Source organism: Hippopotamus amphibius, chromosome 7 (genome assembly GCF_030028045.1).
Source record: "Hippopotamus amphibius kiboko isolate mHipAmp2 chromosome 7, mHipAmp2.hap2, whole genome shotgun sequence".
NCBI classification, from domain to species: Eukaryota; Metazoa; Chordata; class Mammalia; order Artiodactyla; family Hippopotamidae; genus Hippopotamus; species Hippopotamus amphibius.
In genome coordinates, this window is record NC_080192.1 from 71345743 (window position 1) to 71371792 (window position 26050).

Sequence of the window (26050 nt, forward strand, 5' to 3'; positions counted from 1 at the left end):
TGGTAAATTAGATTCAGCTAGATCAAAGAATATGTAATGGTAAGAACCATCACCCTTAAAAGGATTCCCAGGGCCTGCTAAGGAGGGGAAATCAAAGGAGAAAGCATCTCAATCCCAATAAAATAGATAATAAGAACCTACTGTAAAGCACAGCGAACTCTACTCAATACTCTATAATGACCTATATGGGAAGAGAATCTAAACAAGAATAGATATATTCATATGTACAACTGAATCACTTTGTTGTACCCCTGAAACTAATACAACATTGTAAATCAACTATATTTCAATTAAAAAAAAAAGCAGCAGCAAGCCTCTCATGCCATGCTCCAGGATAGGGCTGTGAAGATGGGTGGCTTATGGGTTTCATGGAAGAGTGTCTTGTAGAGGACAGTAGGTTAGGGTAGAATGGAGGATGAGGATTTTTATAAATGATGGTATAGTTTTTAGCAACGCAATATTTAGTTCCTTAGAAGATAAATTGGGTCATCGAAAAACAATGTTTAAAAACCTTAAATCAGGAAGGAGAGAGAAATCACAGGTGCAAAGATTCACTTTATTTATTCATTTCCCCCCCAACATCAGCATGATTAAAGCCAAAGAGGGGGAGGGGGGTGAGGTGGGGAGATGGGCTGGAGGATTGCAGTAGGGAATAGGCCTGAGGCCTGGGGGTGGGGGTGGGGGGCCGGCGCCTGGGACCGATCCCAGGTGACTGACCGGCCTGTAGGCCTCTCGCTCTAACACTCGTTCTTATTGAAGCTCTTCACCAGGGCGGAGGACATGGACTTGTGGGTGACCTCACAGGTATAGACATCATGGCTTTGGTACTGTGAGCTGGTCAGCGTCAGGGTGCTGCTGAGGCTGTAGGTGCTGTCCTTGGTGTCCTGCTCTGTGATACTGTTCTCAATGCCGCTGCTTTGGTCAACCCCATCCACTTTCCACTTGACACTGATATCTTTGGGGTAGAAGCCTTTTGCGACGCACACAACAGAGGCAGTTCCGGTCTCTAACTGTTCTTTAGGTGGTTGGAAGAGGAAGGCGGTTGGCTGGGCATCAGACCCTGAGGAAGGAAGCACAGAGAATGGTGTTTAAGTAACAGGGACATTCTCCACTTGGGTGCGTTGTTTGTGGGTGACCTTGGAACTGTAAGGGACAGATGTGCAGAGAACAGCATGCTTATTCTGTAGCATCCAGGGAGCAGCTAGGGAGGCCAGGAAGCATATTTATAATTGCCATGATTTTAAGTTTTTCCCTAGACCCTATGCCTTAAGAAAGTTCTAAATTGTTTTGTTGGAACTCTTTGAAGCCCTTCGCAGTCCATTTTGCATGCTTTTCTGACCTTACCTTTCTCTCTTTCATCTAAGTTCCCTGCTTCCTGCAGGGAACCCAGTGCTTCAGGCCAAGAAACAAAACCACTTCATCCGACCCCCTCAGAGTTTAGATGTGAGAACAGGTTTTGCACAGATCATTTCCCCTGTGCCTCTCCTAGTACTGTGCAGTGATATCAGGCTGTCACTTCCTGGGCTTCCTTTGGGCATGTTGGGGGTCAGACCCACTCTGCAGGGTGAGCCCCAAGCTTTAAGCCTGGGCCCAGGTGGGGGGGGGAGGCGGTTAGTCCCTTCACCCTCTGTGATCAGGCTAGCCGCTTTCCCACTCCTCACAAAGGCCTCCAAGAGAGACCCAGGCCCTGGACTGATGGCTGTCACCATACGGGGCAAGGTTCAGCCAGACCAGGAGGGTCAACTGTACACTTGGCCACCTGCCCGGGGGGAACTGGCTGGCTTCACTTCTGTGAGCAGCTGCCAGATGGCCTGCTGGAAATCCCCTTTGTAGGCCTTCAAGCCGTCGGGTGGGAGAGCAGGCGTTAAACAACAAATCAAGAATCCTTTGCTCAGAGAAGTCAGCAGATAAGCGAACAGATTTTTATAAAGCTATAAAACGTTATAAACCTGTAAGCCTCCATGTTAACCAAGCAGTTCAGCGTAAGCTACTGAATTCTTTAATGTTTTGATATTTCTTCTCTTTTAACCTTCATCACCATTTTTTTTTTAAATTTTATAAGCTAAGCTTAGCAGCAAAATAATATAAACTCTAGAAGAAAAGGAGGGGAAATATTTTATGAAGAGACTTCTAATTGGGCCAATCCTTGATAGCTTTAAACTTTCTATCTTGCCTTAAAATATTAAACTATTAACATAGTTAATACAGAAATTCTTGGAAGACCTCTTATTAGCTTTTTAATGGAGTTTAAAATTCATTAAAGATGTTTAAAAGGCCCTAAATAGTTTTAGAACAGTTTCAAATACTTAAACAGTGTGAAAAGAGTTTTAAAATGGCCCTAAAATAGTCCTGTGAGGTTGTCGCAAACCAAAAATAATCTTTTCCAAGTATCACTTTTGAAATTAGCTGGAGTAAACAACAAGGACAATAACAAATTACTAAACTGTTTTAAAGGGTATGTAATTAAAATACCCAGATTAAAAATTTTCTATCACAGAATGAGGGAGTTGGAAAATATATTTCTATTAAGTTTTTATTAATGGCATTTATATATATTTAAATATTTTGTACACCTGAAATATAATCCTACGGAAGACATTAAATTTCGGAAAATTAAAAACATGTCACAAATTTATCTTACTTTTTATCAGCGAATATACCTTAACGATATTTATTTTGAACTCAGTAAAAATTAATTGATCAAAATCTGAACGGCCAGATTAGGGCCTTCAGTTAGATTTTTGCTGGTGTGGATTTTGCCCTGAAAGAGTTATACATATATATATACGTGTATATATATATATATATATATATATATATAGTTTCTTTCATTTAGATTGAGCTTTTATTACTTAAATACATTTGATGAGAGGATATTGAAATATGTATCACTGAAAAAAATAGCTTTACATTCTTTATACTGTCCTACTGGAAATTTTTATTGAGAGGATATAATAATGTGAATTTCATTTCTGGAATCGCTAATAAAAATTAGGCTTCTCCCTGTTTTCCCCATGTTAAGTCGTGCCCATCACAGTACTAGTCTCTTCTGTTAGCGACATTGTGTGTATCACTGTGTCAGGAAAGTGGGCCGCAGCACAGCTGAACGGGCGATTGCGGCGTTGCCGTGGCCCTTGGCGGCCTTTGGCGGCCTTTGGTGGCCTTTGGCGGCCAGGTGCGCCGCCACCAAAGCCCTGGCACCTGGCCACCAAAGTCATTTAATCACGAAAAAAGCCCGCCACGAAGTCTACAGACCATGCAAACTGTGCCACGGCCACCTCAGCGGTATAAAAACACCGCCAAGTCATAACAAAGAACATACTTATTAAAATATTTCCTATTTTTCTACACCTCCATGGGCATCTAAAAAAATGCGATTATTTTATTTTCCTTCACTTAAACAAATTTCTTCAAAACTGAGCTCTTGGGGACAATTATCTTTCCTCCATTATGATAAGAGATCATTTCCCGTTTAGTCTCATATAGAAATTTGATTAAAAAAAAAAAAAAAGAGTCATCTGTCAAGGTATAGAATCTCTATAGGATTTCTGAATATTGACAGTTTAACACTCATTTTAGACTCTAAACATGACATTGCTGCTGATTCGCAACTAAGCGGCAACTTTAACACAAATAAATATGCTTTTTTAACTTCTTACTGATTTTTTAGTGCATCCTATTGATTTTTATTGTTATAAAATAATTTATCGGACGGAAGAGAGAAAACGGACTAAGAAATACATTTCTCTACTTTTCCGCATCGTACATACGAGCAAAAATCACACAATATTTGGCAAAGCTCAACGAAAATTAATTCGCTTTTGCTCTTTAGAGCTGCAAGGATTCCTTTTTCACCGACACATTTTTTTTCTCTTTGAGTCATTCAGTCTAGATTAATCTTTTCGTCTACAGATCCAGTTTTAGAGCCGAGTTTAACTTTTGAAACTGATGATAAATCTGAAATGCTCTCATTTACCCATCTCCACAAAACTCATATTTAATTCTCTAAAAGTCAACACCGGCATTTAGACCTACATTTCAGAAGATAGTAGAGAAAAATTACTTACGCTTAATCTCCAGATGTGTCACTTGGCCAACAGTGATCCTCAGCGTTAACTTAATTCCCTTCCCCTCAACAAAAACCTGTTTTTGCTGCTAACCTCATTCAGTTGTCAAATACAGAGAAAATCTGGCCATTTAGATGCCACATCAACTAACTAGCTCTTTGCTCTTCCTCGAGACAAACTGATTTTCAGTCCCTTACTCATCTGATTTTTAGAAGAATCCCATTCTCTTCAAAACTGACCTCAACTCATATCCCAAGCATGAAAACCCCCAAATTTCACAACTCTATAAGAAAAAGGAGTAAAAAAGTGCACTTACATTTGATTTCCTCCGTGGTCCCCTTGCCAAACGTAACCCACAGTGAGGGCGCTAACTCATCCCCCTCAACAAAAACCTCCTTCTGAAGCCAATCACAGGAAAAAAGCTAATTCACAGAAAAATCCAGCTATGTCTTCCCCTCTCTCCCAACAAACCCTACTCTCCCTACAAACTCAACAATTTTTCTGTTTGTCCAGTTTAAAAACTGACTATCTGCTGGCTTTCTGCCTTTTACCTTTGGGTCACCAGGGATGGCTCATTTAACCAAAATGTCACAAACTTGCACAAATGATACAACAGGACAAAAACCCCACAAATAATTGAGCCAAAATGTATTGAAGTTTGACCGCCAGTCTGGTGCCTGAGCCAAAAGTGAATCACAGTGATTCCCCTTAACTTCTACTTGAACAAAAACCTACCCTGAAAGGGCAGCAAGCCCCCTTCCCCAATTCAGTTATTTTGGTTTGGAAATCTTAAAAATTTAGCCATCAGCTAGCCTCCTGTGGAACAATTTCCCTTCCTCTGTACCTAATATGGGGATGATATTTTTATCCCTGACACTTACTTAGTGAAAACACGCAGAAAGGAACAAAAAGCAAACCAGTTAGACAGAAACAGCAAAGAATCAGTTGAAAAAAGTACTTACGTTTGATCTCCAGTTTGGTTCCTGCACCGAAAGTATACTCACAACGGTTCCTCTTAACCTCGCTCCTGTACAAAAACTGCTCCCTTTCCTGACCATTGAGCAAAGCTCTGTTCAGAACATATGCTTTGCTCCCCAATAAATTTCTGAAACTATCCACTCAGACAAGTTATTCTCACCCAATGCCTAACTCTATTCTTCCTAGAAAATGGGCAACCAATTCTCCAATTTGACTATGAACTGTAGCTTTGCCCTGGAGGATGTCAGAGTCTCAAAGGATGTCAGCATACAGATCACTTCAGAGACACAGGGACCATAAGACACAGACAACTGAGAAAGGAAAGTTTGGATTTTACTCACGTTTGATTTCCAACCTGGTTCCTTGACCGAACGTCCACCACAGTGATAGCTGTCTGTTGCCTCACTGTGTGAAAACCCTTCTTACCGGAGGGGAACAGAGCCCTGGGCCAGCTGCTGTGAAGCTTCACTCCCTTCTCAAGTAGGTGTGGAGGCCCTGGGGCTTCCCTGGCAGAGAATGTTTGTCATTCTTAGGTGAGCTCTAAAATCCTAGAAGATGATTTATTTATGTCTAAGGGCGGATGGTCCCATATTTTAGCAATCTCCCACATCTGGACTGCTGCTTACTTATTTGTTTGTTTATTTTTGGAAAGTAGGTTAAATATAAATTACAAAGAAAGATGAGTGCATTAAAAAAACCGCTGTGCTTTTAAACAATTGAAGTATAGTTGATTTACAATGTTGTGTTAGATTCAGGTGTACAGCAAAGTGATTCAGTTATATACACACACACGTATTTACATATATATATATATTCTTTTTCACATTCTTTTCCATTATATGTTATTATAAGATATTAAATATAGTTCCTTGTGCTATACAGTAGGACCTGGTTGTTTACCTATTTTATATATAGTAGTGTGTATCTGTTAACCCCAAACTCCTAATTTATCTCTCCTCTCCCTTTCCCCTTTGGTAACCATAAATTTGTTTTACATGTCTGTGACTCTATTTCTGTTTTGTAAATAAGTTCATTTTAAAAACTGTACTACTTTATACCTTCTCCTGGGGTAGTGGTGGGGTTTGCAAATGATAAACCTCATTCAATGTCATTATGAAACTGCCTAGCTTCTCTCAGTTAATAATAAAGAATAGTTTCCTATTTGAACCTCTCCTTTGCCACCATGCTGTTTCAAAAAAAGACTAAATGTATATCAAACCAAGACCCACGTCCCATTTTGAAATCTATTTTGGAATGAAGTTATGGATGGCCTGTGAAACAAAAGCAAAGATCAAAAGAGTAGGAAAGCAGTCTGACCTGGTTGGTTGTTGTCACAGGACAGGTAGAGATGGACTGGTACCCACCACGCTGCAATGAGCTGAACCAGGTGCAGGCTGTCTTTAAAGCTGCCAGGGAATCATGGCATGCCTTGGTGTTTCCATAGTAACCCCATCGAGGGTCCTTAAGACCTCATTTTGCTGTGAATCCAGCTTTACTTATTGCAGTCCTGTTTCCCTCTTAACCTTCCATTTCTACCTTAGCATACACTGCTCCCAGCATCCTAAAGTCCTTACCGTCCTTCCCTTGGCCTTCAGCTTTTACAAAACTCTCCCTCTGCTTGGAAACATTTTTGCTCACCTGCATTAGCTTGTGAACAACTAACTGTTTTTCAAGACTTAACTCAAGAGAGACCTTCTGTTGGATTATCTCCCAGCAAGTGACTCAACTTTGCAGAGCCCAGAGGCAGGTCATTGGGCCTAGGACACCTAGTTGCTTTCATCTGCTGTCAGATTCTTTCTACCCTACTGGATTGTAAGCTGCTTGATATTTCATCGTCTTATATGTAGAAGGCCCAGTCCACTATCTTCACTGGTAAATGCTCAACAAACATTTGCAGAATGAATGAAAACAAACGAAGAAACAACCCTACCACAAATAGTTGAAAGTCAATAATAGATCAGAGCTGATAAATTATGATGGACCAAGGACTAATACTGACTACTGCAATAGTAAGTTTTACAAAATAAATTGTAATAGTAACTCTGAAGATTAGGGTAGTCTTTGATTTTGTCACCGAGAGCTTTGTTAGTTGCCTTGAATAGCAGAAGCAGCAGTGGATCTCACTAGAAGTTGGGGAAAGAGAGAAAGCAAGTCGGAGACAGAGAGTGGAAATTAAGTGTGCAAAATAGTTGACGGAGGACACAGTCAACATGGATGTCAAAGAGGATAGAAAGAAATTTTCTCTGCAGAGATGCAAGCAATACCAGTCATAATGGTCGAAATTTATTGAGCATTTACGAAGTGCCAGACATTGTACATGAATCATCACATTTAATTATCTCCCCAGATCTAGGAACTAGAAACTATCACTTATTTTGCAGCTGAGGAAACATGAGTGCAGAGAGGTTAAGTGCTGTGCTCATGGCAGTGAGGGGCAGAGCTGGGATTTCAACTCGGAGCTCACGTATTTAGTTGCACCAGTCTGCAGATTAGACCCTGCGAGTGAAGTCACCCCATGGAAGCAGTCCACATGGCAGAAAACACTGGAGTGAGGGGAGAAAAAGGAAACTCCTTAGATTGTCCTAGGGTTGGAAATGAGTAGAAAGGTAGGCTTAAAATATATATAAGACTGCTCATTGAAATGTTGTTTAGAAGGTGAAAAAATGGAAAGTAACTGAAATCTTCATAATAAACTAATTATGATAAAGCTGTGCAGTGCATAAAGTGGCCAATAAGAGGATGAAGTAGGTTTCTGTATAGTCACATGGAAGGTGATTGTAAACATATAGGCTGAATGGTATGTACTGTATGATATTATGATCCCATTTTAATTGAATATGTGTGGATATGCATACAGGCTAATTGCTGAAAGAAATACAATAAACTGTGCTCAGTAGTTGTCTCCTGAAGTTGATTACAGAGGTGTGTCATTGTGGAAGAGAGGGGAGCAATGACACTTTCTACTGTTCTGTATACTGTAGATTATTTGACTTTTAAAAATTATATGAATACATTCATTGCGGTCTTCAGAAACACTAAGACTGTACCAATTTTGATAAAAAGTAAAGTCTGATCTTGTCTAGTAGAATTCTCAATATTTATGTACAATGTATGAATATAATTTTTAAATGATATGTACATATGCTTAAGTTTTCTTTGTCATTCAAATACTTTTCTATAATCTTTAAGAATGCGAAAAGGTGGGAGTTTTCCTGGTTCTGTATAGGAGATACTCTCTTACCAGTGTAGGAGATGTGGGTGTGATGTGGGGGCTGGAAAATGCACGTTCCCAAGTGAGTAAACTGGAGATTGCAAGCGAAGCATGCAAGTGAACAACTGGTATAAAGCAGAATTTGCTGCTAATAAGAGATGATTATCCTAAGAACCATGGTGGCAAAAACTAGTTGGTTGATCACACACAGCAGGATCAATAGGAGTGGTTGTTTTTATGTTTGCTATGACATCACATGGATCACTGAGAAATGGTTGAGCTCCTTAATATGTATGCTGTTCATTATCTGAAGGCAAAGCATGTCTTAGAAGCATCTGTGAGGATCTATCATTCTACAGAGTGTCCAGGATGGGCCTTGATAAGATTGATTTACTGAGGAAAAGCAGTGTCAATAAATTAGTCTGAGAGGTTCTTGGGTTTATGCATGAGTGATGGAAACAGGAAATTTAGGGGAGCATTCCAACAAACTCATCACCAAAGCTGCTTTCCATGTGGCCCCCAACAAAGTTAGGTGCCTAGAATAAATTCTAAACTGCTCGTGGGGAGAGAGGGGGGTGGGGAGAGAGAGAGAGAGAGAGAGTGGGGGGAAGAGGTTAAGGGCACATCTATAAGTCATCTTGAAAACTATTGATAAGCTATCTTCTCAATGTTCCTCAGGTGTAACATTTCAAGAAACACCATTTATGTTTTTTATCTGACATAATTGACCAGCCTATTTGAGATGTCTGCCTCCCACCAGTACCATACAGTAAATCACCCAGCGTGTCAGAGACACAATGACACAATTTTGCTCTTTGCAAAGCTTGAAGGATGGGGCTTCCCTACCTGGCTTGCAAACATCTGTGTCTGACAATCCATCCTGAAGTTTGTGGTTCAGAATTTTTTCCAGTTCATCGTTGACAGTGAAGTCCAAGGTAGGTGATTCTTTTGACGTCAGCCTGATCCCTCCCTCATTCAAATCATATTGTCTGTCATTCGTACTTGACTTAAGCTGATGTTCCAAAAGGCGAGGAGGAAATCCTGGAGTCCACATTCAGTGCTGCCAGCACCTCCTCAGTTGCTTGTCTTCAGGCTAGAGTGCCACAAATGGACATCTGCCCTAATCCCCAAGTGACAAGGATGCTCCCATTAGCCTGGAAAGAGGGAGACAGAGGAGGTAACTTGAGGACTCGCTGCATCTTTGCTGCTTTGGAGCTGTGTCTGTTTCCTTTGGTCTCTGAAGAAAGATGTGCTTAGAGAAGCAAAGTCCTTTGCCCAACCATGTGCAAATGCATGTGCCGTGAACGTGACCCAAGATTCTGGTCCCGCTCTGGAAAATGTAGACCCTCATCTTGTTTCCATGAGGACACTGAGGCTGCAGGTGTTTCTTGACTTTCTAGAGCAGCAACGTGCCAGGGCTTATGAACCCTTGGAGAGGCTCCGACAACGAGATTTACATATTGAGTGTTGTGGTTTCCAGCTGGTTTTACACTAGTGATGAGCCCTGCGAGCCCTGCCCTGGAGTTCCCTGGTCCCCTGTCTATCTACTTGGCATCCAGCCCTGCGTCCCCTCTCATCCTACTGCTGAGAAACCCATCATGGACAACTTCTGTTATTGGGCCAGCTCCATACAGCCATGGAGTCCCCGAATTCAGGCTCGGTTCTGCACATTTTTGCCTTTGCTGTCAAAATCCTCAGGTCCTTTATGGACACTCTCCTCTGCTTTCTGCTGGCTCAGGGCCCCTCACTGAATGCCCCTCCCACCCCTCTGACCACGCCCCCCTCCCCCACCCACTCTTACTCATCTTGACGAAGGACCTGGACCCTGGATCTTTCCTGCCCACTGCCTGACATTGCCTCATTCCCTCAATGTGTACATCCTGATCTCATTCAAAATGGATTTCAATCTCTTTGCTCTCTAGTTCCACCAGCTTTTCTGTTCAGCTCCACGGGTCAGTTAAGCTGGTTACCATTCAACCTAATATTATTGCTGCTGTTGCCTCTGCCCTGTTCTTCCTGTCCTTGTGGGTTCATTTATTTCTTTTATTTCTGTTGTTTTTGGCCCGGCCATGAAGCTTGTGAGACTTTAGTTCCCTGACCAGGGATTGAACCCGGACCCTTGGTAATGACAATCATTGGGACTTCCCTGTGGGTTTCTTTCTTTAGACTAATTTCTTTTTTTTTTCAGGCTCTACTTTTTTTTTGTTTGTTTTGTTTTAATTTTATTTATTTATTTATTATTTTTTGGGGGGTACACCAAGTTCAATCATCTGTTTTTATACACATATCCCCGTATTCCCTCCCTCCCTCAACTCCACCCCCTCGAGTCCCCCCCACCCTCCCCGCCCCAGTCCTCTAAGGCATCTTCCATCCTCAAGTTGGACTCCCTTTGTTATACAACAACTTCCCACTGACTATCTATTTTACAGTTGGTAGTATATATATGTCTGTGCTACTCTCTCGCTTCGTCTCAGCTTCCCCTTCACCCCCTGCCCCCTCCCAAACCTCGAGTTCTCCAGTCCATTCTCTGTATCTGCGTCCTTGTTCTTGTCACTGAGTTCATCAGTACCATTTTTAGATTCCGTATATGTGAGTTAGTATACAATATTTGTCTTTCTCTTTCTGACTTACTGCACTCTGTATGACAAACTGTAGGTCTATCCACCTCATTACGTATAGCTCCATCTCATCCCTTTTTATAGCTAAGTAATATTCCATTGTATCTATATATGCCACATCCTCTTTATCCATTCATTTGTTGATGGGCATTTAGGTTGCTTCCATGTCCTGGCTATTGTAAATAGTGCCACAATAAACATTATGGTACAAGTTTCTTTTGGGATTATGGTTTTCTTTGGGTATATGCCCAGTAATGGGATTACTGGATCATATGGTAGTTCTATTTGTAGTTTTTTAAGGAACCTCCAAATTGTTTTCCATAGTGGCTACTGTAACTGCTTCTAATTTGAGTGGTCAAGGAAAATTCTCTGTTTTATGGTGACGGGGTGGGTTTCCGGGTTGTCTCTGGCCAGTCACTCCTAGGGTCCCTTCTGGTGGCGCATGCATCTCTCAGCCAAGATGGACTCCAACAAGGAGAATTCTGGGAGGTGGGTAGGACATGTGGACTAGCATTTCCTTTTGACCTTTCCCGTATTCTTCCAGTTGGTGGTGACTTGTTAGTTCCGTGTAGCAAAATAATTCATGCAAATTGTTATTGTCTGCCTGGCCAGGGTAGGCGGTTACGATCTGTGTTTTCCTTAACAGTATCACACTACAGATGTAACCATCATCATAATTTAGAAATAGTTTCATCACCTGGAAAAAGAAAGGCTGTTCTCCTTATCTATCACTGCCTAGCATTCTCATCCTTCCCAGCTGCTGGCAACTGCTAATCCACTTCCTGTTTCTCTATATTTTCTCATTCTGGACGTTCCATAAAAGTAGAAGCATGATATGCTTCTTTTGTGGGTTTTTTTTGTGTTTGGCTTCTTTTGTTTAGCCTAATGTTTTCAAGGTTCATCTCTGCTGCAGCATGCATCAGTACTTTTTTCTGTTTTATGACTGAATAATATCCCATTGTATGGCTATAGCACATTTTGTTTATTCATTCATCAGTTAATTCACCCTTTTTGTTATTCAAAAAAAACTGCCCAGGCCTCCCTGTAACATGTTGGTGAAGGCTGTATCTTTTCAAGGATTCTCAGAAGCTTTGCAAACGGGTGATCCCTTCCTGCTTCAGATTGGTACTGCGGTCGATTGTTGATCTCCCTGACTGCTGTCATGGTTCCTGTGCCACTGCCTTCCGTCTGCCCCTCCTCACCTCACGCTTGACTCTTCCTCTTACTTCATTTTCCCAGAAACCCACTTGTCCAGGGTTTCTAGGTTAGTCAGGGCTGGTTTGATAGAATGTTTATTCTTCTCATTTTCTACCCATATTCAGATTAAAGCCCCCATAGGCCACTGCTTTTCTAAAATTTTATTTTTGTTTTTAAATTTTTAATATTTCCTTCCAGTTTTATGGAGATATAGTTGGTGTACAGCACTGTGTAGGTTTAAGGCGGGCTGCATAATTATTTGACTTACACACATCATGGAATGATGATCACAATGTTTAGTGAACATACATCATCTCACACAGAGACAAAATTAAAGTAGAAAACACATTCCTTTCCTTGTGATGATAACTCTTAGGATTTATTCTCTTAACAACTTTCATATACAAATACAGCAGTGTTAATTATCTCTTTCAGGTTGTATATTCCATCCCTAATACTTATTTATCTTATAACTGGAAGTTTGTAACTTTGACCACCTTCATCCAATTTCCCCTCCCCTCAAATAGGCTGTTGCTTTTTGAACATCTAAATGAAGTGCACATTTTTTTATCCCCCAAAATAAATGGAATAATTTGCCCAAGAGACCTACTAATTTCATTTATTTTTTTAAAGATTTTTTTTTGATGTGGACCACATTAGACCATTTTTAAAGTCTTTATTGAATTTGTTACAATATTGCTTCTGTTTTATGTTTTGGTTTTTTGGCCGTGAAGCATGTGGGATCTTAGCTCCCTGGGCAGGGATTGAACTTGCACCCCCTGCATTGGAAGGCGAAGTCTTAAGCACTGGACCGCCAGGAAAGTCCCTAGACACTAATTTTAGGAGAAATTTAGGAGTTTGTCAAAGACCTACCTCCTCCCAAAGAACCTAATACAAGATAGTTTTCAAGCAGTTTCTTTATAAGCTTTAAAAAAAAAAAATAACAGATATTCCTGTGTCAAGAAGATACACAGATATGGAATACTTTTTCATTTGTTGTCTGAAATGGCATGACTGTGATACTGCAAGTGGACTGGAGTAGTCCTCAGAAGAAACCTAGGACCCTTATAGATTGGAAAGGCTCATCTCTATTCCCTGAACCTCAAATTCAGTAATTTCATGGCCTTTTAAAGTGAAGTGAAGAGAAAGGGAAAATATTGAGTCAATCTTGTACTTGGCCTGGCTGGGAATTTGGATAAGTACTAGACAAGGGGTAGCTGCCGAAATTAATAACAGAAGCCAGGAGGAGTCCACTTGAATGTAAAGCACGTACACCAGGACACATCAACCTTGTGGAAAACCAGGATTGCAAAAATAACCACGCACAACGTATCACTGACCTTGTCTCTGCCCAGGATATCATATCTTCCAATTCCTTGAAAAAGAATATTCATCACATCCCTCACTATTTCTTGCATCGCATCGGCATCTCATGAGGGGTCACAGTCACCGCTACGCTCTCCGCGACTAACAGTGTCTGGCATACACTCGATGTCCGATACCTATTTACCCAAATGAATGAGTGAAATGAACAAGGATTGTTCAGTAGTACAAGGTACTTGCGGTTTTCTCCTCGCCTTCTCTGGTGCGACCTCTGGTGATCACTTCCGGTAGTTTCTAAAGCCCTGAAAGCTGCTTCTGATGGTGGTGCCTTAACTGGGACTCTCTGGGCTGCAGCCAAGTCTGGGACCACATTAGACTGACTAGAAAACAGACTTAGTGTGATCTTGGAGGGTCTTTGTGGAATTTGTGGGCTGTTTGAACTGGAAGAAACAAAATGTCTAGCTCTAGTCATTACAAAAAAGGAGAAAATTGGGTCCCTGAGGAAGTGATGCACTCCAGGCCGCAGAGGTGGGGAAGGGCTGGGCTGCAGGAAGAAACAGGTGTCTTGCCTCACAATTTACTTCCATCACATTTCCTGAGGCATTTGGCAAAGTCTTTGAAAATCAGGAAAATTGTACAGTTGCCGTCTGTTCCCCTCAAGTCAGAGGAGACATTTTAATGCATTTTCTGAAATCCAGTGAAAGAATGAAAAATGAGTGTGTGCAGCATGAAAATATGTTTCTTTCTTCAGCTGCTCTGGAACTCAGTCAGGATACAAACATCATATTTAATATTGGAAAGAGCCTTAACGATTGACTTTTATAGCTGAGGAAACCAAGCCCCCTTAATGACACTGACGTTGTAGGAGCACAGTCAGAGTCTAAACCTTTGCTGTCTAAGAACCAGTTTGTGTTTTCCACGAAATGCTGCCAATTCGAATAATCTCTAGCCTGATAAGGGCATTAAATAAGAACAATGATAGTTACTCTAATAGATATGATCCAAAGCTTGAGCGACTCAATGCATTGGAAATATATTTTTCACTTGTGTGGAGTTCTAATTGGCAGTGGAGAGTGGGGCTTCTGTCCCGTGCTGTCTCTGAGGGACACAGGATGACAAAGGCCATCTTCAGCATAAAGCTCCCGTAATGAGTTGCAAGACTACTGATTATGAAGGAAAAATTGACCTCAGAGTCACAGCCACTGAATCGGGCTGGAGTTCCAGACTAGAATGGAGGCTTTGGGGATGACGAGCTTTACACATAATGAAGTTCATTGCTGCTAAGAGATTTTGGCTGTTTAAGGAGAGGGTGAAAACTGAGTGACCCAAACTTTCCATGTAGCTATGCAATCACTTTGGTAAAGTGGTATTTATCATACTTTCCACATCGTGCCTTACATCATGAAATTTGATAATCAGATTTGAACAGCTTGGGGTACTTCTGTATTTGCCATCATGCCTCGATACTGAGTACTCAGTGATTGCTCTTCAAACTGAATTTGATAAGTATGTGCTCTTCAAACTGAATTTGATAAGTATATTTGGGAATATATCACATTGAAACTACTTGGATTTATAATTTAATTAGAAAAAAATTAGAATTTTTATGGATAAATCAAGTCTTTCCTCCCTCCTTCCCTCCCTTCCTTCCTACCGTCCTTTCTTCTTTTCTTTCTTTCTTTCTCTTTCTTTCTTCCTTTCTCTTTCTTTCTTTTTCTTTCTTTCTTTCTTTCTTTCTTTCTTTCTTTCTTTCTTTCTTTCTTTCTTTCTTTCTTTCTTTCTTTTTCTTTCTTTTTCTTTCTTTCTTTCTTTCTTTCTTTCTTTCTTTCTTTCTTTCTTTCTTTCTTTCTTTCTCTTTCTTTCTTTCTTTCTCTTTCTTTTCTTCTTTCTTTCTTTCTCCCCTCCTTTCTTTCTTCTCTCCTTTCTTCTTCACACCAGTATTCCTGCCGTCGACTGCTGTGCAGACAGCAGTAACATGTCATGAGCACATGAGATATGACAAAAGATGTACACATCCTTGAAGAACGTGGAGAACCACGTATGTTATGAAATATTCTCTCGACAGGTGCAGGGTCTCTCCTGCCCAGTGCCATGTGGGCTTCATCCCAAGGGGCACCACATCCTATTTATACCTCCCAGAGCAGTAGGGCAGTGGCTGAGGGAGGGAGACAGATTGTAGCACTTAGATTTACATGGAGTAATTAAACAGAAAGGGGATGACAAAGAAAGAAGAGTCTTTCTTCTGGAAAGGTCTTTTCTATTCCAACCTTAGAAAAATTCCTGCTGATTATTTTGTCTTTTTGTGAGATTGACTCCTTCTCATAGTCTTGGCAACAGGACAGAAGCTTGGAGTGTAAGGTGGTGGGCCAGCTGGTTTGGAGGTGCTGCTCTGTGTGAGCCACATGCTCCAATCAGGTTATCCCTGCTTAAGTGAAGGGAGTAAAGTGTTGGAGAGTAAATACAAAGGACCATCTCTAGGAAAATAGCATCAGGCACTGGATAGCATAGAACCAAAATAAAAATGTATATGCTCCTTGTGTCAGAAACCATATGGACCCAACAAAGAAAAGTCCAGGACCAGATGGCTCCACTGGTGAACACTACCAAGCAATTAAAGAGGAATTAATACCCATTCTTCTCAGACTCTTCCAAAAAATAGAAGAGGAGAGAACACTTCCAAATTCATTTTATGAAGCCAGCATTACCTTGATAAACATAGATGCAAAAATCCTCAACAAAATATTAGCGAGCTGAATTCAATAGTATATTAAAGTCATCATATACCATGGTCAAGTAGGATTTATTCCAGGGATGCAAGGACAATTCAACATCTGCAAATCAATTAATGTGATACACTGAATGTGGATGAAATTGATCATCTCAATAGATGCAGAAAAAACATACAAAAATTTCATCTGTTCATAATAAAAACTCTCAACAAACTGGATATAGAGGGAACATACCTCAGTGTAATAAAAGCCATACATGATAAGCTCATGGCTGACATCATATGCAATGGTGAAAAGATGAAAGCTTTTACTCTGAGATCAGGACCAAGACAAGGATGCCCACACTTACCACTTATATTTGACATAGTACTGGAAGTTCTAGCCAGAGCAATTAGGCAAGAAGAAGAATAAAAGACATCCTAATTGGAAAGAAAGAAGTAAAATTATCTCTACTTGCAGATGACATGATATTATACATAGAAAACCCAAAAGACTCCATCAAAAAACTACTATAAAAAACTCAGCAAAGTTGCAGAATACAAAATCAATATACAAAAATCAGTTTCATTTCTATATGGATCTATCTCAAAGTGAAAGAAGGGAAACAACCTCATTTACAACTGCATCAAAAAAGAATAAAATAGTTGAAAATAAATTTATCTAAGGAGGTGAAAGATCTGTACATCGAAAAAGCATAGGACATTGGTCTAAGAAATTGAAGACACAAATAACCGGAAAGATATTCCATGCTCATAGATCTTGAAGAATTAATATTGTTAAAATGTTCCTACAAAGTGATACACAGATTCAATACAATTCCTATCAAAATGTCAATGGTATTTTCCATAGAAATATCAAAAACAATACTAAAGTTTGTGTGGAAACACAAAGACCCCCAAACAGCCAAAGCAATCTTTTTTTTTTTTTAACTTTTTATTTGTTTTTTTTTTTTTTTTTACAATAAACTGCATATATTTAGTGTACAGTTTGGTATCCCAGTCTCCCAATTTGTTCCCCCCCCAACCTTCCCCACTTTCCCCTTTGGTGTCCATATGTTTGTTCTCTACATCTGTGTCTCTATTTCTGCTTTGCAAACCGGTTGATTTGTACCATTTTTCTATAGTCCACATATATGTGTTAATATACAATATTTGTTTTTCTCTTTCTGACTCACTTCACTCTGTGTGACAGTCTCTAGGTCCATCCATGTCTCTAGAAATGTCCCAGTTTCATTGCTTTTTACAGCTGAGTAATATTCCATTGTATGTATGTACCACATCTTCTTTATCCATTCATCTGTGGATGGACATTTAGGTTGCTTCCATGTCCTGGCTATTGTAAATAGTGCTGCAATGAACATTGGAGTGCATGTGTCTTTTTGAATTATGGTGTTCTCTGGATATATGCCCAGGAGTGGGATTGCTGTGTCATATGGTAGTTCTATTTTTAGTTTTGCAAGGAACCTCCATACTGTTCTCCACAGTGGCTGTATCAATTTACATTCCCACCAGCAATGCAAGAGCGTTCCTTTTTCTCCACACCCTCTCCAGCATTTACTGTGTGTAGATTTTCTGATGATGCCCATTCTAACCAGTGTGAGGTGATTCCTCATTGTCATTTTGATTTGCATTTCTCTAATAATTAGTGATGTTGAGCAGCTTTTCATGTGCTTCTTGGCCATCTGTATGTCTTCTTTGGAGAAATGCCTATTTAGGTCTTCTGCCCATTTTTTGATTGGGTTGTTTATTTTTTTGATATTGAGCTGGATGAACTGTTTATATATTTTGGAGATTAGTCCTTTGTCTGTTGATTTGTTTGCAAATATTTTTTCCCATTCTGAGGGTTGTCTTTTCATCTTGCTTATAGTTTCCTTTGCTGTGCAGAAGCTTTGAAGTTTCATTAGGTCCCACTTATTTACTTTTGTTTTTATTTCCTTTATTCTAGGGGGTGGATTAAAAAAGATCTTGCTGTTATTTACGTCAAAGAGTGTTCTTCCTATGTTTTCCTCCAGGAGTTTTAGAGTGTCTGGCCTTACATTTAGGTCTTTTGTCCATTTTGAGTTTATTTTTGTGTATGGTGTTAGGAAGTGCTCTAATTTCATTCTTTTACATGTAGCTGTCCAGTTTTCCCAGCACCACTTATTGAAGAGGCTGCCTTTCCTCCATTGTATATCCTTGCCTCCTTTGTCATAGATTAGTTGACCATCTCTGGGCTTTCTATCTGGTTCCATTGATCTATATTTCTGTTTTTGTGCCAGTACCATACTGTCTTGATCACTGTAGCCTTGTAGTATAGCCTGAAGTCAGGAAGCCTGATTCCCCCATCTTCGTCTTTCCTTCTCAAGATTGCTTTGGCTATTCGGGGTCTTTTGTGTTTCCATACAAATGGTAAAATTTCTTGTTCTAGTTCTGTGAAAAATGCCATTGGTAATTTGACGGGGATTGCATTGAATCTGTAAATTGCTTTGGGTAGTATAGTCATTTTCACAATGTTGATTCTTCTAATCCAAGAACATGGTATGTCCCTCCATCTGTTTGTGTCTTCTTTGATTTCTTTCATTAGCGTCTTATAGTTTTCTGAGTACAGGTCTTTTACCTCCTTGGTTAGGTTTATTCCTAGGTATTTTATTGTTTTTGTTGCAGTGGTGAATGGGATTGTTTCCTTAATTTCTCTTTCTGATCTTTCATTGTTGGTGTCTAGAAATGCAAGAGATTTCTGGGTGTTAATTTTGTATCCTGCAACTTTACCAAATTCATTGATTAGCTCAAGTAGTTTTCTGGTGGCATCTTTAGGATTTTCTGTGTATAGTATCATGTCATCTGCAAACAGTGACAGTTTTACTTCTTCTTTTCCAGTTTGGATTCCTTTTATTTCCTTTTCTTCTCTGATTGCTGTGGCAAGGACTTCCAAAACTATGTTGAATATAGTGGTGAGAGTGGGCATCCTTGTCTTGTTCCTGATCTTAGAGGGAATGCTTCCAGTTTTTCACCATTGACAATGATGTTTGCTGTGGGTTTGTCATATATGGCCTTTATTATGTTGAGGTAGGTTCCCTCTATGCCCACCTTCTGGAGTTTTTATCATAAATGGGTGTTGAATTTTGTCAAAAGCTTTTTCTGCATCTATTGAGATGATCATGTGGTTTTTATCCTTCAGTTTGTTAATGTAGTGATCACATTGATTGATTTGTGTATATTGAAGAATCCTTGCATTCCAGGGATAAACCTCACTTGATCATGGTGTATGATCCTTTTAATGTGTTGTTGGATTCTGTTGGCTAGTATTTTGTTGAGGATTTTTGCATCTAAATTCCTCAGTGATATTGGTCTGTAGTTTTCTTTTTTGTAGTATCTTTGTCTGGTTTTGGTATCAGGGTGATGGTGGCTTCATAAAATGAGTTTGGGAGTGTTCCTTCCTCTGCAATGTTTTGGAAGAGTTTGAGAAGGATGGGTGTTAGCTCTTCTCTAGATGTTTGATAAAATTCACCTGTGAATCCATCTGGTCCTGGACTTTTGTGTGTTGGGAGATTTTTAATCATAGTTTCAATTTCATTACTCATGATTGGTCTGTTCATATTTTTATTTCTTCCTGATTCAGTCTTGGAAGGTGATACTTTTCTAAGAATCTGTCCATTTCATCCAGGTTGTGCATTTTATTGGCATATAATTGCTTGTAGTAATCTCTAATGGTGCTTTTTATTTCTGCAGTGTCCATTGTAACTTTGCCTGTTTCATTTCTAATTTTATTGATTTGAGTCCTCTCCCTCTTTTTCTTGATGAGTCTTGCTAGAGGTTTATCGATTTTATTTATCTTCTCAAAGAACCAGCTTTTAGTTGTATTGATTTTTGCTATTGTTTTCTTTGTTTCTATTTCATTTATTTCTGCTCTGATCTTTATGATTTCTCTCTGTCTACTCACTTTGGGTTTTGTTTGCTCTTCTTTCTCTAGTTTCTTTAGGTGTAAGGTTAGATTGTTTATTTGGGATGTTTCATGTTTCTTGAGGTAGGATTGTATCGCTATAAACTTCCCTCTTAGAACTGCCTTTGCTGCATCCCATAGGTTTTGGATCACTGTGTTTTCATTGTCATTTGTCTCTAGGTATTTTTTGATTTCCTCTTTGATTTCTTCAGTGATCTGTTGGTTATTTAGTAGCGTATTGTTTAGCCTCCATGTGTTTGTGTTTTTTACAGTTTTTTTCCTGTAATTGATATCTAACCTCTTAGCATTGTGGTCAGAAAAGATGCTTGATACAATTTCAATTTTCTTGAATTTACCAAGGCTTGATTTATGACTCAAAATGTGATCTATCCTGGAGAATGTTCCATTTGCACTTGAGAAGAATGTGTAATCTGCTGTTTTTGGATGTAATGTCCTATAGATATCTATTAAATCCAGCTGATTTATTGTGTCATTTAAAGCTTGTGTTTCCTTATTAATTTTCTGTCTTGATGGTCTGTCCATTGGTGTCAGTGGGGTGTTAAAGTCCCCCACTATGATTGTGTTACTGTTGATTTCCTCTTTCATAGTTGTTAGCATTTGCCTTATATATTGAGGTGCTCCTATATTGGGTGCATATATATTTATAATTGTTATCTCTTCTTCTTGGATGGATCCCTCAGTCTTTATGTAGTGTCCTTTCTTGTCTCTTGTAACATTTTTTATTTTAAAGTCTATTTTATCTGATATGAGTATTGCTACTCTAGCTTTCTTTTGATTTCCATTTGCATGGAATATATTTTTCCATCCCCTCACTTTCAGTCTGTGTGTGTCCCTAGGTCTGAAGTGGGTCTCGTGTAGACAGCACATATATGGGTCTTGTTTTTGTATTCATTCAGCCAGGCTGTGTCTTTTGGTTGGAGCATTTAGTCCATTTACATTCAAGATAATTATCGATATGTATGTTCCTATTATCATTTTCTTAATTGTTTTGGGTTTGCTTTTGTAGGTCCTTTTCTTCTCTTGCGATTCTCACTTAGAGAAGTTCCTTTTGCATTTGTTGTAAGGCTGGTTTGGTGGTGCTGAATTCTCTTAGCTGTTGCTTGTCTGTAAAGCTTTTGATTTCTCCATCGAATCTGAATGAGATCCTTGCTGGGTAGAGTATTCTTGGTTGTAGGTTCTTCTCAGTCATCACTTTAAATATATCATGCCACTCCGTTCTGGCTTGCAGAGTTTATGCTGAGAAATCAGCTGTTAACCTTATGGTAGTTCCCTTGTATGTTATTTGTCATTTTTCCCTTGTTGCTTTTAATAACTTTTCTCTGTCTTTATTTTTTGTCAGTTTGACTACTACATGTCTTGGCATGTTTCTCCTTGGTTTTATCCTGCCTGGGACTCTCTGCACTTCCTGGACTTGGGTAGCTATTTCCTTTCCTATGTTAGGGAAGTTTTCAACTATAATCTCTTCCAATATTTTCTCAGGTCCTTTCTCCATCTCTTCTCCTTCTGGGACCCCTAATGCAAATGTTGGTGCGTTTAACATTGTCCCAGAGGTTTCTTAGGCTGTCTTCAGTTCTTTTCATTCTTTTTTCTTTATTCTTTTCTGCATCAGTGATTATCACCATTCTGTCTTCCAGGTCACTTATTTGTCCTTCTGCCTCAGTTAATCTGCTATTGGTTCCTTCTAGTGTATTTTTCATTTCAGTTATTGTGTTGCATATCTCTGTTTGTTTGTTCTTTAATTCTTCTAGGTATTTGGTAAACTTTTCTGGCAACTTTTCGATCTTTGCATCCAATCTTTTTTCAAAGTCCTGGATCATCTTCACCATCATTATTCTGAATTCTTTTTCTGTAAGGGCGCCTATCTCCTCTTCATTTAGTTGTTTTTCTGGTGTTTTATCTTGTCCCTTCATCTGGTACAAAGTCTTTTGCCTTTTCATTTTCTCTGTCTTTCTGTGGCTGTGATTTTCAGTTCCACAAGATGAAATAGTGCTGATACTGCTTGATTCTGCTGTCTGCCCTCTTGTGGAGGAAGCTGTCTAGGAGGCTTGTGGGTGCTTCCTGATGGGAGCGACTGATGGTGGGTTGGGCTGGGTGGGTGGAGCTCAGTAAAACTTTAATCTGATTTGGTGGGTGGAGCTCAGTGACACTTTAATCTCCTTGTCTGCCAATGGGTGGGGCTGTGTTCCCACCCTGGTGGTCATTTGGCCTGAGGCGGCACAGCCCTGGAGCTTACAGGCTCTTTGGTGGAGCTAGCTAATGGTGGACTCTGGAAGGGCTCACACCAATGAGCACTTCTCAGCCCCCCTACTGCCAGTTCCCCTGTCTCCTCAGTGAGACACAGCTGCCCCCCACCTCTGCAGGCAATCCTCCAACACCAGCAGGTAGGTCTGGTTCAGTCTCCTATGGGGTCACTGCTCCTTCCCCCTGGGTCCTGGTGAGCACACTTTTTTGTGTGCCCTGCAAGAGTGGAGTCTCTGTTTTCCCCAGTCCTGTGGAGGTCCTGCAATCAAATCCCTCTGGCTTTCAAAGTCTGATTCTCTGGAGATTCCTCCTCCCGTTGCTGGACTGCCAGGTTAGGAAGCCTGATGTGGGGCTCAGAACCCTCAGGACTTCTGTGGTATAACTGTTCTCTAGCTTGTGAGTCACCCACCCAGCATTTATGGGATTTGATTTTACGCGATTGCACCCCTCCTACCATCTCATTGTGGCTTCTCCTTTGTCTCTGGATGTGGGGTGGTTTTTTTGGTGAGTTCCAGTGTCTTTCTGTCAATGGTTGTTCAGCAGTTAGTTGTAATTCCGGTGCTCTTGCAAGAGGGAGTGACCGCACGTCCTCCTTCTCCGCCATCTTGATTCTTCTCTCCAGCCAAAGCAATCTTGAGAAAGAAAAACAAAACTGGAGGCATCACACTTCCTGATTTCAAACTATACTACAAAGCTTTAATAGTCAGAACAGTATGATATTGGCATGAAAACAAAACAAAACAAAACAAAGCAAAAATACTATATGGAGTTAGAATGAGATTGCTTTATAGAATCCCCATATTTTAAGTGGTTCACATTCTCAACTTGAAACCTGGGAAATTTAAGCAACTGGACACGCTGTCATTTTTAAGGCATTCAGCAACAATGTTTAATTATTAACACACTTTACATTCTTAACAAACAATATTTAATTGTTAAGGAACTGATGATTCAGTTCCTAGAGCAGGAAGCTTGTCATGGGTGGATGGGCAAGAGTGCTTCCCTCTCTGCTTTGCCCTCCAGTGACCTGGCAGCTCAGCTGAACTGCCAAGTAACCTTTTGCAGTGAATGGGTTTTTGCCCTCTTGTCAGGAACAAAAAAGGTGCTTAGTAAATATAAGGTGTCTTCAGCTTTCCCTACATGAGTAGTTATGCATATATATATTTATTAAAAACCCTGGATATTGTGTGGTCATCACTGTTTAACTATGGATGTATGTTTGGACCATTGAATTTTCCACCTAAAGCTGATACTAGTTCCCTGTTTTATTGTTGCTCCTATTTTTGGTCTTTGAAAGTTTAAAAAACATATAAGGTGACTTCCACTTCCCAAAAGAAAGAAGTACTTTTCCTTATTCCTCCCACTAAGTAAAACTAAAGACCCCAGGCATTATGTTAAAAAAAATTATACTCTGAAAGGTGATGTTGTGGATTGGATTGTGTTCCTCCCAAGAGATACATTGAAGTCCTAACACCCAGTGCCTTAGAATGTGACTTAATTTGGAAATAAGGTTGTTGCAGATATAATTAATTAAATTAAGATAAGGTTATACTGTAACAGGGCGGGTCCCTAATCCAATATAACTGGCATTCTTATAAAGAGAGGAAAATACACAGAAACCCAGATGGGAGAATGCCATGTGATGACAGGCAGACATGGAAGTGATGCAGCTGCAAACTACAGAATACTAAAGGTTGACAGCTACTGCCAGTAGCTAGGAAGAAGCAAGGAAAGATGGTCCCTGACAAGTTTCAGAGGGAGCATGGCCCTGCCCACACCGTATTTGGAGTTTCTATCCTCCATAATTGTGAGAAAATAAATTTCTGTTATAAAAGTCACCCAGTTTGTGGCTTAAAAAGTCATCTAGTACTCTGTTTGGTACTCTGTTATGGCAACACTAGGAAATTAACACAGGTAGAGAGAATAAGGCAGACTATGGAGGGATCTTGGGATCTGAAAAATGACAAAACTGATTAGGATTTTTTTTTCCTTTTGCCTCATATACCACAGAGCAGGTGCTGGAGAAATTAGCACCCTGGAAACATGAATGGGCTTAGACAAAAAAGAGCCCTAACAAATACTGGCTCTTTCTTGCCAAAGGACTAGGAAAGGGGCAGCCTAGAAAGACAGAAAACTTTTAGACAATAACCACAGAGACAGCCAAATGTCACAGAAAGGGCTGTGGCCCCACCTCCACCCACACCAGTAAAGTCCAAGTGGTTCTGTCTGGGACACTGGAAGAGCCATCTTGCAATAATTAAGATGAAGGTCACAATCTAGGGTGGGGGAGCAGGAAGGGGAGGAAACTGTTCTATCCCAGAGCCCCCTGCCCCAGGTTCTGTGAGAAAAGAACACTCCCTCATATTATCAAGCTTCCCTGGTTACATTCCAGCTGTGTGCAGCCAAGTGAAATTCTGTCTGATAGAGCTTTCTATTCACAGTTTTACATTAAGGATTATAAGTGAGTTTGGGCTCTTTCTTCATGTTCAGCCTTTAATTCTGGTTTCAAGATTATCCTATCCTCATGGCATGATTTATATTGTTAAATACTGGTAGTTTGCTCTTTTACTATTCCCTGGACAATTTTCTTAAAAGAAAGGGACTTTTTCGAGGTCTTGGTAAAACTTAACCACACATTTATCTGGACATGGACATTGACTTAAGTGAAATTTCTGTAACAACATAGTAAGAGAAAATCAAGGAAGTTGAATAGAAAATGGATATTAGATATATTAGGGAATTACTCAATTCTGTATTATGGTGGCATGGTGGCTGTTTAGAAAAAAGTCCTCATCAGCTAGTAGTGTACTGAAATTCTTGATGGAGTCACTTCAAAATACTCCAGTGTATGTGTGTTTTATATATATTTGTATAAGGTGGACCATTTCTATAAACATTAAAAATGAAAATAATTGAAAAGAAACTGTCACATTGCTGACTGTAACTTGCCTCATACTGAAGTCAGAGGGCAGTTATGAAGTTCTGTCAGTAGATGGAGGTGCTATATCAGCCTAAAAGACTACAAATGCCTACTTGGTCTTTCATGGGTCATTGAGATTGCTAGGTGACAAAAGCAGTATTACAAGCCACATCAGATTTTATTGTTTTTAGTCAAAAAGTCATGGTAAGATTTGCAGAGGAAAAAAAAAACAGGTACAGAGAAATCTTAAATTATTTTAAAAGCCATGTATGATTTATGAAAGTTTTATGGAGAATTTACGTAGAAAAGTAAAATAAACAAAACCCCTATAAACTGGTAAACTTATTACCTCCATATAAACATTTTAGTCTCTGTGTGTGTGCCTCTCTCCCTTCCTTTTTCTCTACCTCTATCTCTCTATCTTATTTCCCTATCTGTAGTTTAACATATATGTATATTTTAATTTAACATATATGTATTATATACATATTTGCATACTTCTGACAATAATTTTGAGCTTTGTTTTTAAAAATTGTATAATAATGACCATGGCTTTTAGTTCAGTGTATAGAAAGAGCTGCATATTTTAAGAGATTTTCTGACTGCAATATAGGCTATATTTCATAGATCATGAAATATTTTGTCAACTAATACCATTGTATCTCAACTTAACTTATCTAAAATAGCTTTAAGGAGTGGCTGTGGTATATGATGTATAGAAATAAAATAGACCCTGTCACTAGGCCAACCTGGGTTAGGATACTTTCTCATGTAATTGTGGACAAATTACATATTCTTTTTGAACCCCAATTTTGTTATCAGAAAAA

General features: G+C 39.6%; 1 gene segment (V, D, J or C); it reads right to left on the bottom strand.

Moving 5' to 3' along the window:
• Positions 1–544: 544 nt before the first annotated feature.
• Positions 545–26050, bottom strand: part of LOC130856813 (immunoglobulin kappa variable 2D-29-like) — a 106309-nt gene continuing 80803 nt past the window's right edge. The window contains 2 exon segments of the V gene segment in view: positions 545–1060; positions 5030–5067. Of these exon segments, the coding sequence occupies positions 738–1060; positions 5030–5067 (361 nt within the window).